This window comes from Ammospiza caudacuta, chromosome 5 (assembly GCF_027887145.1).
Source record: "Ammospiza caudacuta isolate bAmmCau1 chromosome 5, bAmmCau1.pri, whole genome shotgun sequence".
Taxonomy (NCBI): domain Eukaryota; kingdom Metazoa; phylum Chordata; class Aves; order Passeriformes; family Passerellidae; genus Ammospiza; species Ammospiza caudacuta.
Window position 1 is genome coordinate 75,402,491 of NC_080597.1, and position 16,550 is coordinate 75,419,040.

The window sequence follows — 16,550 nt, forward strand, 5'->3', positions numbered from 1 at the left end:
CAGGGAAATTCTCTGCTGAGCAGCAGGAAGCCCACACATGTAATCCCCCCAAAACAAACATTTTCCAGCTGACAACAGGGAGTTCCCACAAGCCTGGAGTCTGTTTGCTTGGCTGTGCTCAGTAATTGCAGCTCCATTTAATATTTGGAAGGGTGTTTTTGTGGGAATAGTTGGTGTTTTGTTTTTTCCCTGTCTTGGCGTGAGAGACAAGAGGAAACTGGTCCAGGATTTATCAGCAGGGTCATAATATTGGTGCCAACCATGCCCTGCCCTATGGATTCTCCCAAAGCTGTGGCCAGACACAAAAACAGTGACTGGGTGGCTTGGGGTTGGTATTGGGCTGCAGAGAGCTTTGCTTCTGAGATTCCAGGCAATCCATTTCACCTCTTTGTGCTTCAGGTTCCCCTTTTCCTTTTCCTTTTCCTTTTCCTTTTCCTTTTCCTTTTCCTTTTCCTTTTCCTTTTCCTTTTCCTTTTCCTTTTCCTTTTCCTTTTCCTTTTCCTTTTCTTTCTCCTTCTCCTTCTCCTGTCTGGTCTTACTGACATGGAAGCTGTTATTTCTCTCTCTCTTGTTATGCAGTTTCTGATGGAGAGACAGCCTAAAACTACTCTGGTGGAAGTGTAAATACAACCACTTTGTCTGAAAGGAAGCTTTTAGTGAGATATTTTAGGTTTAAACAATGCCCTGGAAAACAAAACACTTTGTAATTCTTTATTTTGAGGTGGTTTTGGGTTTTACCCTCAACCCAGTGATAATTCAGAAGATCCAAAACCTGAAGCTCTTCATTGCACACAGAAGTTTTTAGCATCAATTCCCACAAGTCACCCTGCTGGCCTGAGGGCTCTGGTGGGGGATGCTCGTGGGGGTGACACTGCTGGGACTGGCTGAGCTGGGGTTGACCCCCAAGAGAATACTGCATGATCTCAGGCCATGGAGAAGGCTTCAAAAATTCACTGACAGCCCTGGGACTGTGGGTGTGCGGTTTGAACAGGAGTGTGTGAGATCACAGGGTGGGAAACTCAGAGTTTAAGGGTTTAGAACACAGTAATAGATATATAAAGCAAGATGGAGGTTTTGGGTTTTGGGCTGGTCCTTCTTCTTCACCATCTTCTCCAGGGGTTTGGGTAGTTTTGTGTCGTTGGATAAAAAAGTCCCCATTGCGGGCATGGGTGGTTGGTTATTGGGTTAAAAGTGAAAATAATTTAGGTGTCATTTCTTAATTGGACAGTTTATCCTTAAAAGACCTTGTAGAGAGAGATGGGACCATTTTGCAGCTTATTAAAGTACTGTAGAACTCACAGTTTGTGAGACTGTAACACAGATAAGAACTAATAAACATCTGAGTCCCAACAAGAAATAGCATCTCACACATTTAATCCCGACCTTGGCAGAGAAAAGAAGCCAAAGAATTTACATTATTTGAGCCCCAGGCCTTTTCCTCTGTGTCCCAAGGAGCAGCAGGACAGAGATGTCTCGTTTCCATGGCTGGATGTGGTCAGTTACAGGTGTCCATATGCTGCTCTTCTATAGGTGCCCAGAGATTGCTGAGCAGAACCAGCCTGAAGCTGTCAGGGCTTCATTCAGCTCCCTTCCCTCTCTGAAATCCACCCTCTTGCTTCCTTTTCGTGGTCTCCATGGAGCTGAGACTGTGGAAAGCTGTTTGCTTTCCACAAACCTTGTATGTGGTTCCTTTAGTAGCATCCCCGAATTAGTCAGCTTGTCAATATTTTTTTGTTTATTTTTATTTTTTAATAGAGCTGATGACACCTCTAAAGCATTTGGAAAGGTATAACCTGTCTGGATTCCACCTCTGCAAGGAAAAAAATCAAATGATCCAATAAATGTCTTTTTGTGTGATGGAGGAAGGAAAAATGACAGAAGGGAAGGGAAGGGAAGGGGAGGGGAGGGAAGGGAAGGGGAGGGAAGGGAAGGGAAGGGAAGGGAAGGGAAGGGAAGGGAAGGGAAGGGAAGGGAAGGGAAGGGAAGGGAAGGGAAGGGAAGGGAAGGGAAGGGAAGGGAAGGGAAGGGAAGGGAAGGGAAGGGAAGGGAAGGGAAGGGAAGGGAAGGGAAGGGAAGGGAAGGGAAGGGAAGGGAAGGGAAGGGAAGGGAAGGGAAGGGAAGGGAAGGGAAGGGAAGGGAAGGGAAGGGAAGTTTGTTTCCAAAATGTGGATATGGGGACATGGTTTAGTGCTGGATGTGGCAGTGCTGGGTTAACAGCTGGACTCAATGATCTTTAAGATCTTTTTCTAACTTTTCCGTGACTTCAGTTCCCTCCCTCTGGCTCCATTTGACACAGAAAGCAGCAATCAAAGCCTGGGGCATTTTTATTTCTTTATTTTTTTTTTTAATAAACTTTATTCTATATTACAAATAGTTGGTTTTTTTTTTCTTTTTTTGTTCTGGACTGCAAAATAGGAATGCCTTATATTTACATACACAGGTATACAATTAATTATAACAAAGGTACAGAAGCTTTGCCTTTACCAAGTAACAACGGGATTCCAATTTAAATAGTATAGATTTTATTTCTTTCTTTTTTTAACTAGGATCAGTTCAAAAGAAAATCAAACTAACAACAACAACAACCTAAGAAAAAGGATCCCAACCTCCTTTCTAATGCTGTCTTGACATCTCTTTGAGGCTGTTAGTAACACTGTGGTGAAAGGAAATGTCTTTCCATTGATTTTGAGTTGGAAGCTTTAGCAAAACAGAGAATGAGACTTCTGGGCTCACGTGTATGTCCAAGACACGGGGTCAGACACAAGGAAGGGCCTCTCTTGTGACCTCAAATAATCCAGTTGCCTCTCTAATCCTTGGGGAAAACACTGGGAGCATTTAGCTAGCACCTAATCTCTCTGCTTCCTTACCCCAGCCTGGGCTGGAAAGCGGAATTTCTCCAGGGAATGGAGAAAGAGCAGCATAGAAAGTTTAAATACCACCAAGTTTCTCTTAAGATACTTCAGAAAGGACTTCAAGCTTGGACATGTGCCTTGATTTCTCCAACTGGCTCTTGTGCCTCAGTTCTGTGTGAAAGTGAGCAGCAGCTTCTCCACTGGGGAATGCCAGACCACACCAGTAAAAGAAGGGAATGCTGAGAAGAGCCTGGATGTCCTGGTTTTCCCTCTTGTTTTCCACACCCAAGTTTGCTTTACTGAGCTTCCCTGCACACTGCTCTCTGCTGCGAGCGTCTTTGAGGTGATCTGTTTCCAAGCAGAAAGAATTTCTTGAGGTAAACTCTCCGTTTTTAGAACAGAAGATTAAAAAAAGAAAACCAAAAACAACACAACAAAAAAGCAAACCAACCAAACAATGAACAAACAACGACGACAACAGAAATCAAACACGTGACAGGCTGATTAGACTAAGTAGCTTTGTAACTTCTGTGGGGTTTTTGGTGGTTTATTTATTTCTCCAAGTGTAAATCCTGTTTGGTTTTTTTTTAACTTTTTTTTGACATCTTTCTACAAATTTTTTTTTTTTTGGCTGTAAGCCTGTGTCCCCTTGGATGCTTCTCCAAGTGTAGAGAACTGGGCCACCCCAAATAAAACACGGTTGACAAGCTCTATTTTCAAAGCATTCTGCATAAAGTCATTGCTCCCAGTAAGACAGCAAAATATTTTTTTTTTTTTTGGGAAAGGGGCATTGCACAGTCACACAGGTGAGGGAAAACTGCAGGATTTAATGGGCCAAGCACTACCCTGAAATGGGAGCTGCACCAGGCGCAAAGCAGGAAAATTCAGGCTGGGAATGGGCAGGAGGTTGAGGTTCACACCATGATGTTGAGGTTCATGTGTTTCACCAATTTCCTGCCACACAGCACACCAAGTTTGGATGGCAAGAGTTAGGACATCCCAAAACCTCCACCTGCCCTGAAGGACAACTCTCACTACTTATATTTTCTTTTCTCCTCTTTTGGAAGAGTCCCCAAATAGCAGTGTCTCTTCCCAAAGCACTTTGTTAAAGCCTTGGAGAAGGATAAATCTACATTTCATGTTTTGACTTAGTTCCGAAAAATTGTCCTTCTGATATTGGCTGTTGTGTGTTTGGGTTTTTACCTCACAGGCATCCCAGACTCCAGGAAATTCAGAGGGGACTCCACAGGAATGCTGATCACTGACTGGTCTCCTCAAATTTGGTCTATTGGTTTTCAACAGCACCATTAAAAATAATTACAATTATCTGATTTGCTTGGTCTCATTCCCTTCATGGCAAACATTTTCATGTGGGTGAATGCAGAAGATTGGGAAAATTTGATAATCACTTTTCAATCTAAGCAATTACCAAATGAAATTCTGGTAATTCTTCTTTATGACCCAATAAATTTTATGGTCTTCAGTGTCAAAGATGCAAGATAAGACAATTGCAGTGGTACAACTACAGGGATGAAAATTGGAATAGCCCTCTTCTCTAATGGAGCAAGGCTGATGTGTGCTGGGTGGGACCAAACCTTTGGATATGTTCAGGATAGGATAAAGAGTGGGAAGAGAAGGACTGGGGAACGATATTACATTCAAACTCTGTGATCTTAGAGGTCTTTTCCAGCCTAAATCATTCTATAATTCTGTGCTAGGAGAGGAAGGTGGCTGAATTTCTCCTCGATTGTTCTCCTGTGCTGTAAACCCTGCAGTGAAGGAAGAATCTTGACTCTCTCCATAGAACTTCAGAGAGCCTTCCTGAGTTCCCTTTCCCCTGTTTCAGATGGTGCTGCAGGTGCCAGCATTAATTATTTGATTGCAGTGTTTGAGAAATGCCCATAAATATCAGCCTATCATCTGGAATATTCTGGATATTAGGAGCCTGTCCATGGGCTTTTAGGAACTTTGGGTCCAGTTCTCTCCATGGGGCTTGAAAAACAGTGTGGGACACTACTTATTTATCAGGAATTTTTGGTCAAGTGTTGAGAGGGAGGTGGGGGAAAAGAAATAAAAGGAAAATAAAGCATCCGTGTTGTAGTAGGGCTCATTCTTCTGCTTGTGTCTTTGTTTTTAGTTGTGTTTTACATGCACTTAAAAAATAGTTAGCTCAACAGGTGAGGCTGGGAAGAAAGATGCCAAGACTTCTCATAGACTGGGGGATTCTGGGACACTGGTTGGAAATGGGAAGGGCACTGAAGGGGACAGGGGAGGAAGCCCACGCATTTACATCACAATTCTGGCACATTTTCCAAGCAAAAAAGCAAATCCAGCTCAAACACCAAACTAAAGAGAAACAGAAAGACAAAGAAATAAAGAGGAGATGAAAGAGAAGCAAAACGCAGATTTTCTTTCAAATCCTGGGCATGGGGGGAAAGAAGAGGGTGGAGGAAAAGCAGAAATGCCTAAATGGGAAGTTTGGAAAGGGTTAAGACACCAATCTCCTGGTGCTTCCCATTTCCCCTAAGTGTTTCATTCTCAGTGTCTCTGAGGTGTTCAAGTTTTTCCTCGAAAAATATATATATATAATATACAGATGAAAAACTCCGTACCAGCAAGAAGAAATAAAATAACAACCATGGAAAACAACCATAACAAACCAAAAACACAGCCCTGAAAACATCGAAAAGAAACAGGGTGAGTCTCAGATTTCCCCTGTGGTGTTCCTCTGACTTCAGTAACAGTACAGGATCACACCAGTTCATTTGGAGACTTTTTTTTTTTGTTGGTTTTTTTTGTTAAACAGCTTCTTCTTCCTCTCATGTGCGCATGTCCAGGCAGGATCGCCCATCACTCATAACCACTTCCCTCCAAGCCAGCTCTTTGTCCTTAGACTCCTACCATCCAGCTGTGAGTACAAGGCATGACAATAGGGTCCATATTTATCTGTTGTGGCACTTTGTTTGTCAAAACCTTTGGTTTCTTCCTTTTTTTTTTTTTTTTTAATTTTTCCTCTTTTTTTTTTTTCTTTTTCTTTTTTTTAAATTTACGTACTTATAAAAAATACTGTGTTTGTGTGTTGTTTGTTGTCATTTTCTTACTACTGGCTCTGGTGGGACTTCCCACTTTCACAGCCATTAATCAATGGATCTGGAACATGCGCCGACATTACTAAAATGGATCAACAAAACCATGGCAGAACCAACCAAACCCAAACCATCCCCAATGCGCAGGCCTCTTAAAACTGCTGAGACGTCCATAAGGTGCATGATGAGTCCATCAGCTCAGCAATCCCACAGAAAGCAAGCAGAACCAAAAATAAAAGAGGAAGGAAACGCACACGCGCACACAGATACACACGCACACGCACAAAATAATTGGAATTGCAATCAAGAGAGAAATGTCTGGGGGGTTTAAAACCAAGACGTGTCCCTAAGTTTGCTGTTTCAACGTGAATCTGGTGATTTTTCTCCCCACAGACACGTCCAGTGTTGGACTGAGTGGTTTTGGACTCGCCTACGTGTGTATCTGCCTGGCTGAAGGAAACCCTCCCGCTGCCTGGCTCCTGCTTGCACCACACCACCCCTCACGCGCACCCGGGATCTGTCACTCCCAAAACGTTCTGGTTTGACAGCAAGAGACAGAAATGAACCCAAACAAACTCGCTCTGTAATCACTTTACACACCCTGCACCCCTTCCTCCCTCCAGGTGCAAAGCAGATCCAGGCTGTTGCTCCAAGGACGGGGCGAGGTGGACGTGGGCTGATCCTCCAGCCGCTCCTCCATCTACCAGGGAGCTCTGCTCATGGCTGGGGAGATGAATGTTGAGCCAGCTCATGCCTCCCTGGTGAACAAGGAAGGTTCTCCACACCCCGAGGGTCTCTGGTCATGGTGTTATCTGGGCTGGCAGCCGTGTGGATGGAACAGCTGAAGGCAAAAAGAGATGCAGGAGCTCACTCCCCTTTGGCTGGCCATGAAACAAGTCGAGATGTTCTGGAGAAGCTGAGCAGAGGATGGCACAGGGACAGGGTGATCCCCCACAATTGTCCCATGGTGACAGCGATCCCTGAAGGGATAAGAAGTGCAAAGAGAGATAAAATCCTTCCTAGGCAGCAACTGTGCCTTCAGCAAGGCCTGTTGGTTCCAGAAATGGAGGAGAGGAAAGGCCAGGAGTTGGCACCAAAAGGCAGATGGGCTCACAGCAGTTCAGAGACCTCCAGGAGACGGGCAGTTCGGCTGAGGGGATCTAGGTAGAAGAATTTTTTTGCAGTGTTTCATTTGGATTTCCTCCAAGATCTCCTTCCAAAGTGTGTGGTGACATTTCCTCTTAGGAGCGGCTTGGAAGGAAGGCTTCTCCATCAGCCTCGTGCACCACCTCACTTCACAGCAAGCATTTCAGTAACCCTCTGATATTCCACTGTGGGAAAACAACAGCTGTGTTCCAGTTGAGGAAACAAAATGGAAAGAACAGCTTAAAAAAACAAAACAAAACAAAAAATCCTTCTGGTTCTTCTTTTGAGGCTGAGCTCCTTGCCTGGAACAACCCGAGGCCTGTGGCTCCTGCTTTCCAAGCCAAGGTGGGAACAAGGGGCATGATGCTGTGCTCTCCATGGCCAGGAGGAGCAGGACCACCACCACAGACAGGATGCCACCCAGCAGAGAGAGCGTTTTGCTGCAGTGCTACGACCAACAGGACACGACGGGAAAGATGGAGGGGGACACGCGGCTCTTGGGAAAATAAGAAGAACCATATGAAACACATGGGCAGGGCAGCGTCGGTCTCCTCGTCCCCTCTTGACCCTTTCCCTGCCCCAGGAGAGCAGCTGTTTGCACAGGCAGGATGAGCCACGGTGGCCCTGCTCTGGACACAGCTGTGGCATTTTTCGGGGAGCCTCCTCTCCCAGTGGGTGGCTATCGAGGGATAGAATTGCAATGGCTCTGCCCTCCAGGAGCCCTGCAGGCAGGCTGCCTTCCCCTTGGGGACACTTGAGTAATACTGAGTTCATTTCCATGTCCTCTCCCGAGGCTACAGCCCTCGGAGGGCAGTTAAAGCAGCATGACAGAAGTTACCCCCCAGTTTCACCTCTGCAGAGCGAGGATGCGATGCTGGGCGAGGGTTGGTGGGGTTTTCGCGTGTGTTCAGTAGTTTCTCTCTAGGGCAAAAGGCAGAGGGGAAGCTGTGAAAAGGAGAGCTCCACCCAAATGTCTTCATGGCCCCAGAGCCAGGATTCCTCTGCAGTCTTTTCTTTTAACCCCTGGGGCTCTGTTGCTTTGTCCATAGGTTTGGAAAGAGAAGGAAAAGAGAGAAAGAGAGAGGGGGAGGAGAGAGAGAGAGAGAGAGAGAGAGGAGTGCTGTTCGGGTGACTCTGCTTACAGCCCATCAAAACTTGCACTTGGTAAAGATGATGATCTTGAGTGAGGCACGACTTGGTTTATCCCTCCCAGGGTGTCCCTGGCAGGACAGTTCTCAGCTGTCTATGCTCATGAGGGTTATAACTTGTTCAAGTTTGTAGGCAAGTTTCTGTTTCCCAGCCTGGTCGTCTTGATCAAGTGCTCCGAGAATCTGGAAAAGGAGAGAGGAAGAAGTGCTAAGGATTTCAGTTTTTTACCCCAAAATGACTGAGTCCAGCATCTTAAAGCAGCAGAGGAGGTTGAGCTTTCTCTAAGGCACGTCCCAGGCTTAGCTTAGATCATGCAAGGCAAGTCAGTCAGCCAGGAAGGAGCTAGGTGGGGAGTTTGGATTTGATCTGACTCAATGCAGACCTTTGGATTGTAACCAATCAAGTGGATTTTTATCTTGGTGATCTGTTATTTATCTATTTATGAGCTTTATCCATCACCTGGCCATGCCACTTGAGATGCCCTAAGGGGTCTCACATGGCCTTCAGTACAAAGAACCATGCTGGACACCTTCAAGTCTGTGTTGGACCATTTTGGGGTGTTTAGGGTATCTGGAATGACATTGGGCACAGTCCTTAAGGAATTTTTGGCCATTGTGGATGTAAAACTCATGTAGGGCTCCAGTGAGTTAACATCTGACCATCAACTACTTCAGCTGAGCCTGACTGAATGAGAGAGACACAAAACAGGGATCCAAAATCCCAGACCTTCTCTTTCCAAACCCCAAGCCTTGTCTCTCATTCCTTAAATCCTCCACCCTCCCAGCCAGGATGCAGACAGTCCCCTGGCCCTCCAGAGGTGTTCCCAGGCTCTCACCTCCTCTCCCATGGCCCCTCAAAGGTGTCCCCAAGCTCTCACCTCCTCGCTGTACTTGCCCACGTAGGAGTAGATCTCGGAGAGCGCGCTCATGGTGTTGAACTCGTTCATGTGCATGCGGGACTGCTCAGCCAGGTAAGCATTCATGTCCTGGTCACTGATTGCTGGCATCTTGGCGATGTCTGAGTAGTACCTGAGGGGCACAAACACAGGGGTTTGTGGGGAAGAGAAGGAGATCAAGAAGTGAAAGGCACAAGCAAAACAGAGAAAAAAACTCCACACGTAGTGTTGGGTTTTTCTGGTTCCTCAAACACCTGCTCATGCTCTTCTTTTACATCTAGAAAGGTGACTTAGCCAAGGTGGAAGTGACTGAGCACTCATCCTGAGCACCACATATGTCTTTTTATTCACCCCAATCTGAGAATGAAGCCCCAAAGAGTATCCTGTAAACTTTCCCAGTCAACAGGAGCTGGACTGAAGCTGGATCACTTTGTCAGATACTCAAGGGTTTTTAGCCCTGCCTCTCTTCCCAGAGAGATCTTGCTGCCCACTCATGATTTCACTCCCACATAGAGAAAAACCCTAAATATTTGTATTTTTTTCTTGCACCATTCTCACCACTACATCTGCCCCATTGCTGACATCCCCCACCTTCCACACTCAGTCCAGTCTATCCCAACAACTCTCTTGCTCAGCATCTCCTTTTTTGCCCCATATTTTAAGCTAGCCTGATATTTGTGGCAACAGCCTTCAACTCCAGTCTGACTGGGAAAAAATCTGCTTTTCCTAGAAGAATCTGCTTTTCCTAGGAGTCAACAGCATTCCCCTGGAGCTCAGGAGGACTGGGGGCTTATCCATAGGCTCTGGATCCCCCAGAACCACTGCCCAGCAGGCTTCATGTGCAGAGTGATGTCTCTTTAAGGAAGTTGCTATTTTGGTTGTCCTTTCTCCCCTGGGTAAGGCAGGTCTTGGAGGACAAGGTTTGCAGAAGGTAATCAGTCACTGTCACTCGCAGCTGTGCTCTGCTGTCAACTGGTTAATTAGACGCCATCATTTACATTTTTAATTTCTGCAATTTGACATTTTGTGCAGAAGGAAAAAAAAAATAAGAAGAAGAAGGAGAAAAAAAAAAATAAAAAAAAAGCCCATAGCTGCAGCAATCCACAATTTTATAATTAGGAGGCAGAGGGGACAGGGAGCCAAAAGAGCTGACAGGTGTCCTGTAAACAGTGTGGAGACACCTGCTGAGATGGGGGCTGTGTGCCACTGCAGAGGAATTGGACATGGAAATGCTGTGTGGTGAGCATCCTTGAGGTGGGTGAATGGGAAAATACTCCATGACAGAGCAGGATGAGCAGCTGCTGGAGTGAAGACAGAGCAGTGCAAGAGCATGGGGGGAAACCCTTCCACACCAGGAGGCTCCAGCTGTGCCCAGTCTGGTTTTGTGCCCTGATTTACCCCAATGAGTCAGTCCCTGTTGATAACCTGTTTTTGGTGGTGGGATGCTGATGTAATCCTCGGCAGAAGGAGGCTCAGGAGGCAGAGGTCCTTCTTGCTTGACAGTTTCCAAAGCTAAACTCTGTTTCACCATAAAAACTTGTACAAACCTCATTAATTTTACTGCAACTTCCAGCAGGCACAGAAACATCTCTCTCCCTGGAGCCCTGGCATTTTGTCTTCTGGGCTTAGGACCAGCCAGAAATCTGAGGCTAACTCAGTCCTGTGGTCTAAATATTCCTCATTGCCAGTGCTCCAGTGAAAAGTGGTGTGGGTTTGATTTTCTTTACACTCTGCCTGACCCTCAGTCCCCAGGGATTGAGGTGGACCTGGGGATCCAAGTCCAGGTGGACCTGGACAGTTGTTTGTGAATAAAGTGAGCATCTAGAAATCCCAGGAGGCTCTGTCCTGCAGAACTGCCCCCAGGAGAAGATGCTGAGCAGGAGGAATAAATATTTCTTAGATGTTTGCCACTTGCAGAAAAACCCAAACAGGTCTTGACATCACCTGTGGAGAAGATCAGATCTGTGCTGCACATAGGAATTGGTGGCATGCATAACATGGCTGAGAAAACAAGGAATCTGAGGGTCAAAAAGCAAGGAATCTAATGGTCAAAAAGCAAGGTGTGCTTGGCACTGGAAAAAAAAATCCATGTGCCACCAGCACAATTCACAGACTTGTGGGGAAAACAGGCTGCAAAGCAGTGAAATGCATTGGTTTATGACCCCTGAAAAGGGAGCAGCTCCTCATGAATGTTGGATAGGCACCCTCCTGATGGGTGAAATGAGAAGAGAAGGGTTCTCATCACAGCAAAAATAAATGGGGTTGGTGGAGGATATCAGAGATGCCAGTCTGGCTCTGACAAGAAGTTAAAATCCTCCTTTTCCTCTCTGGTTGAGCTGTCACCAAGTGGTGGCAGGATAGTGGGTGTAGGGACAGGGTGCTCCCAAAAACTGGAGCACAGACACACTTACCAACTCCTTCTGCAAGTTTGTCCTGTTTCCTTTCCACCTGGTAGCAAACAGACTCTTGAGTCTGTGACTCACAAGGGTTTGAAAGCTCCCCACCCCTCTCCAGCCCTGCAGAGATCATTCCCCAGCAGCACAACACTCCTGTGACTCATCCAAACAAGGAAAAGCAGCAGGAAATGTTCCCTGGAGCCAGGGATGGCATGCACAGATCTGAGTTTCAAGAAGCACAGTTTCAGGGCTCTGGCCATGACAGACTCCTAGGATGTTCTGGGGTCACAGGCCATCACCCACCAAAGTCTTCTCCAGACTCAATTCCCTGGCATCTCACACCTAAACAGCCATTTCCCATTCAACCAAGGTGTTTTGGGGCAAAAATAAAAGAGAAAGAAGTGGAAACAAACATGTACCAATGCCTCAATCTAGCTGAGTGAGAAGATGTAATATCCTTCCATCCAAATTCTGCCATGGCCCAGTGACTTATTTATGCAGAAGAGTCTCTAATGAAGCCATCACTGTGCTCTCTAAAGAAATGATGAATGTGTGTATTAAAGCATCCTAGCAGGGAGATGACAACATCCCTGCTGAGTCTTTATTTACCTTCCATTCCAGCCCAGATCCTCAGAGGTGCTTAGAGCCTCTCTGCCATTTGCATACCCCTAATGCAAAAACCACTGAGGAGCTGTCACCGAACCCCAGAGGCCCTTGCATTCCCACTGCTGGAATTTGCAGTGGAATTTCCTGTGCTGCTTCCATCAGCCCTGCAGCTGACAGCTCCCACAGCACAGCTGGGCTGGGAGGCAGTGCCAGGGGCACAGAGGGGCTCTGTCACCTGTGGAGGGACACCTGGTCTCACCTGAGACAGGGACAGGGCTCTGACACACTTCCACAGCCAGCAGAAGGTTGGGAACACAACACTGAGCCATATTCTCTCTGAATGAGACAGAAAATAGCAAAGCAAAGCAGTAAATGCAGTTTAATCTGCTCCTAAAAATTATAATCCTGAGAAGATTTGCTGCTATTGCTGTATCCAGTTTTGCTCATCTCCATTGGATCCTTCCCCAGCTGTTTCCAGAGGATCCTCAGATTGAGGATCTTCTGATCCAGCCTTATGTGTCTGAGTTTCCCTGGATTCACAGGAGCAGCCTCCATTCTTGCCTCAAGGCTCTCCATCCTCTGATGTGACCACAGGAAATTTGTTCGTTAGGCTTCATAAGCAATTAAAATGATGAGGAACTGGGGTGAACCCATCATTCCAGTACTCCAGGATGTGAGGATAACCAGGCCATGGGATGTGTCCTCACAGATATAAAGGGTAAAACAACCCACCCCAATCTGCCTTGAATGGAGAGAGAGCCCAAGAGACCCCACATTGCCACTGGAGGATGGAGAAGGATTTGGGATGTACCAGGATACAGCTGGTACTATTCTACTGAAAAAATAATTATTCTTGATCCTTCCAACCTCATCTTTCCCTAGGTTGTGTTTTGTTTTTTGTTTTGTGTTTTGTTTTGTTTTCCCAAGGAAAGCGACACAACAGTGACCTGGGCATCCATCACAGCGACCTGGGAATACATTTTGTCCTCTGTTTATCCAGGGATAAATGCTCTTTCCCTCGGCACCGACAGGGAAAGGCTCCTTAGTGGAGCTGTTTCACAAGAATGACTGTGCCTGCTGCCGCTCAGTAACTCATTAACTCATCAAAAGAGAAGAGAAAAACCACGTTTGCCAGTGCTCCCTCCCCAGCCCGAAATTTCCCAGCACAGCCCATGGTTTAGGCAGCTTAGCATGGAGCTAATTGCCTTCCAAAAGATCTTTTTGTCATGCCTGTTGTTTGTCGCTGGGATGGGACTGCACTCATTAATAATCATTTTAGCATATGAAAAGCTTGTAACGAATCCATGTGCTGCAGACGGCAGACGCAATTACAGCAATAACATAATTAGGGTTATGCAATAGCCGGCTGGATCCAGACCACTGAAGGGTGGAGAGGTGTGTGAAAGGGATCTGGGGGGCTCTTCCAGCAGGGAAGGGCTGGTGGAAAGCTTGGGAACAACCAGCTCTGTTTTTGGGATGTACTGGAGCATTGCAAGGACATGCACTGATACAGAAGGGCACTTTGAGTTCCTGGGGAGCATCTGAGCTGCTGGTGAGGCACTGGAATGGATTGCCCAGGGAAATCCAGGGATGCCCCATCGCTGGAAGTGTCCAAGACCAGGCTGGATGGCATCAAAACAGGACGACCCTCATGGCAGGGAGAAATGATGAGGAGGACTCCATCTTATCCAAGGCTAATTAATTACTTTATTATACTATATTAGTCTATATTATATTGCATTATATTAGATTACATCTAAACTGAATCTCCCAAGCACTCAGCTCTGCACACACTGCACAGAACTTCATGACTGTCACCAACAGTCCTCACACACACACACACACACCTGGCCCTGATAGGCCAAGGAGCCAAAGCGCCATCACTGTGGGTAACCCATCTCCATGTTGCATTCCACTTTTGCACAGCAAATAACAATACTCTTGGGAACAATTGTGCCTTGCTTTTCTCTGTGAAGAGAAATGTGGGGCTACACATTTGGCCCTGATAGGCCAAGGAAACCAAACACCATCACTGTGGGTAAACCATCTCCATATTGCATTCCACTTTGGCACAAACACAGGCACAGCAAATGATAAGAATTGTTTTTCCTTTCTGTGAGGTTCAGAGAATGTGAAACCCAGAAATGTTCTTGGGAAGTCGTGCTTTGCTTTTCTCTGTGAAGAGAAATGTGGCTACACACTTGGCCAAGGAAATAAAGCACCATCACTTTGGGTAAACCATCTCCATACTGCATTCTACTTTTGCACAGCAAATGATAAGAATCGTTTTTCCTTTCTCTGAGGTTCAGAGAAGGTGAATCCCAGAAATATTCTTGGGAAGAATTGTGCCTTGCTTTTCTCTGGTGGTGACAGGCTGGGGCTTGGAGCTCCCTGGGACAGTGGAAGGTGTCCCTGCCCATGGCAGGGATGGAATGAGATGAGCTTCAAGGTCCCTTCCAACCCAAGCTGTTGAAAGGAACAATTCTGTGTGTGCAAGCCCTAGACAGGGCAATGCTTTTATTTTGCCTGTTCCTGGCTTTTCCTGCTGCTTGTCCCCTCAGAATAAAGAGTGCAGGGCTGATGGGCAGCTCTGCCTTGGTGGCTGAACTGTGAATTGGTGCACAGGTAGCTCCTCTGGGAGAGGAGATCATCCAGCAGCACCTCAAAGCAGAAGATGAGTGGGGCTGCACCCTCCCCATATGGACACATTTTCATCTTGCCATATTTTCTGCACTGTGTAAAAACAGCTCCTTGGCGTGATGAGAAAACATTGGGATGATTTTATTTTTTTTTTCTTTTGAGATGAAAAGTGAAGAAAGACAAGTGAGCAATCTTCAGACACACCAAAAGCTGCCCCAGAGAGGCAGGGAATGAGCTGTACCCCCTGCCACGGCCATGCCTGAGCTTTAATTACAGCCAGGGAGATTTTGGCTGCCCAGCAGGGAAAACTCTGATGGGAAGGACAGGGAAGCACGGGAATGAATTGCCTGAGGACAGCAGAGGCTCTGTTGTTGGAGGCCTTTAAGATGGGGGTAGACAAGCATCTGTCAGGAAGGCTTTAGACAGAGCTGATCCTGCCCTGAGGCAGGAGATGGTCGGGTTGACCTCCCGAGGCCCCTTCCAGCACTGTTTTTTATTATCTCCACCGACAACACTCCCTGCCTTGACCTTTGGTATGCTACTTCTTGAGCCTTCTTTCCAGCAGAGAAAGAGGGGGCACAGAAAACTCATTTTTTTAAAGTAGAGCCAGGATTTGCACCTCTCTTTTTTAAAGCCCTCAGAGTTTCTGCTTAAAACCTCAATAACTCACAATGTTAAGGCACATACAACTTTTTATTGCTTTAAACTGGTCCAGTTTGTCTTTCTTTCTAAAGTTAGCTGCAAAGTGGCCAACAGACATGACAAGCATTGCACAGGTAGAGATTTCCCAGTGATTTGAGAGGCCTGAAACCCCAGGCTGACACACCAGGTGGGTGAAATCCCAAATGGGTACAGGCTGTCTGTTTTGTGTACTCCAAACATGCTCATAAAGCTCTTCCTAACAAGACCTAGACCTTGACATCTAAAGGCTAATGGGATGCAAATCATAGCTGCTGCATGAATCACCAATTCAAAAATGGGTTGGGTTGGAAGGGACCTTAAAGATCATACAGTTCCAACCCCTGACATAGGCAGGGACACTTTCCCCTGTCCCAGGTTGCTCCAAGCCCATCCAGCTGGGTCTTGGACACTTCCAGAGATCCAGAGACAGCCACAGCTGCTCTGGGTAACCTGTGCCAGGGTCTGCCCACCCTCTGAGTAAAGAATGGCTTCCAAAAATCTCACTTAAATCTCTCCCTTTTAGTTAAAAATTGTTCCCCCTTCTCCTAACAGTATCTGTACTTTTAAGGAAAAAAGGTAGATGGGATCATGGAATCAGGAGCAGCTCCAGCTGTGTCAGGCACTGTTTGCACCCAGGTTAACACAATGAAATGCAAATGTTCTAATTCTGAACCCACGTATCAGATCACTTTAAGCTTTTTTTGATCATGAACCTGGCAAACCTATTTTGAACGGTCTTCATTGGATGACTCCTAAGTTAAGAACACTTGTGATGTCTCCTTAAGTTTTTCTTAGAGGGGCCCTTTACAATGCACAATAAGCAGCCAAAAGGAGACCAGGTCCCTGCAGGGATGAGAGGAAAAAAAAGAGCACCAGATCCTCTCCTTGCAGCCCTGCAGGTGTTTTGGGCACCAGTGTGAAATGGAAAAACTCTTTGACTTCTGCTTTTTGTGCTCTGCCCCTTTTCAGTCTCCCACATCCTTGCCTCCGTGCCAGGCTCCAGTAGGGAAACATCATATTGATTGTGATGCAGGCAATTAAATGGTGTTAATGAAGTTCAAACAAGTGTTATCATAAGCTTGGCAGCATGGAGAGAAAT

At 46.3% G+C, this 16,550-nt stretch overlaps 1 protein-coding gene across 1 annotated transcript in view; it reads right to left on the reverse strand.

Moving 5' to 3' along the window:
* Nucleotides 1-8,270: 8,270 nt before the first annotated feature.
* The window catches only part of PLXNA4 (plexin A4), a 470,405-nt gene continuing 462,125 nt past the window's right edge, over nt 8,271-16,550 (reverse strand). The window contains exons 30-31 of the mRNA XM_058804666.1: nt 9,111-9,261; nt 8,271-8,415 (exon numbers count right to left, since the gene is read on the reverse strand). Coding sequence (XP_058660649.1) covers nt 8,320-8,415; nt 9,111-9,261 — 247 coding nt within the window. The 3' untranslated portion in view covers nt 8,271-8,319. The remainder of the gene's footprint in view (nt 8,416-9,110; nt 9,262-16,550) is intronic.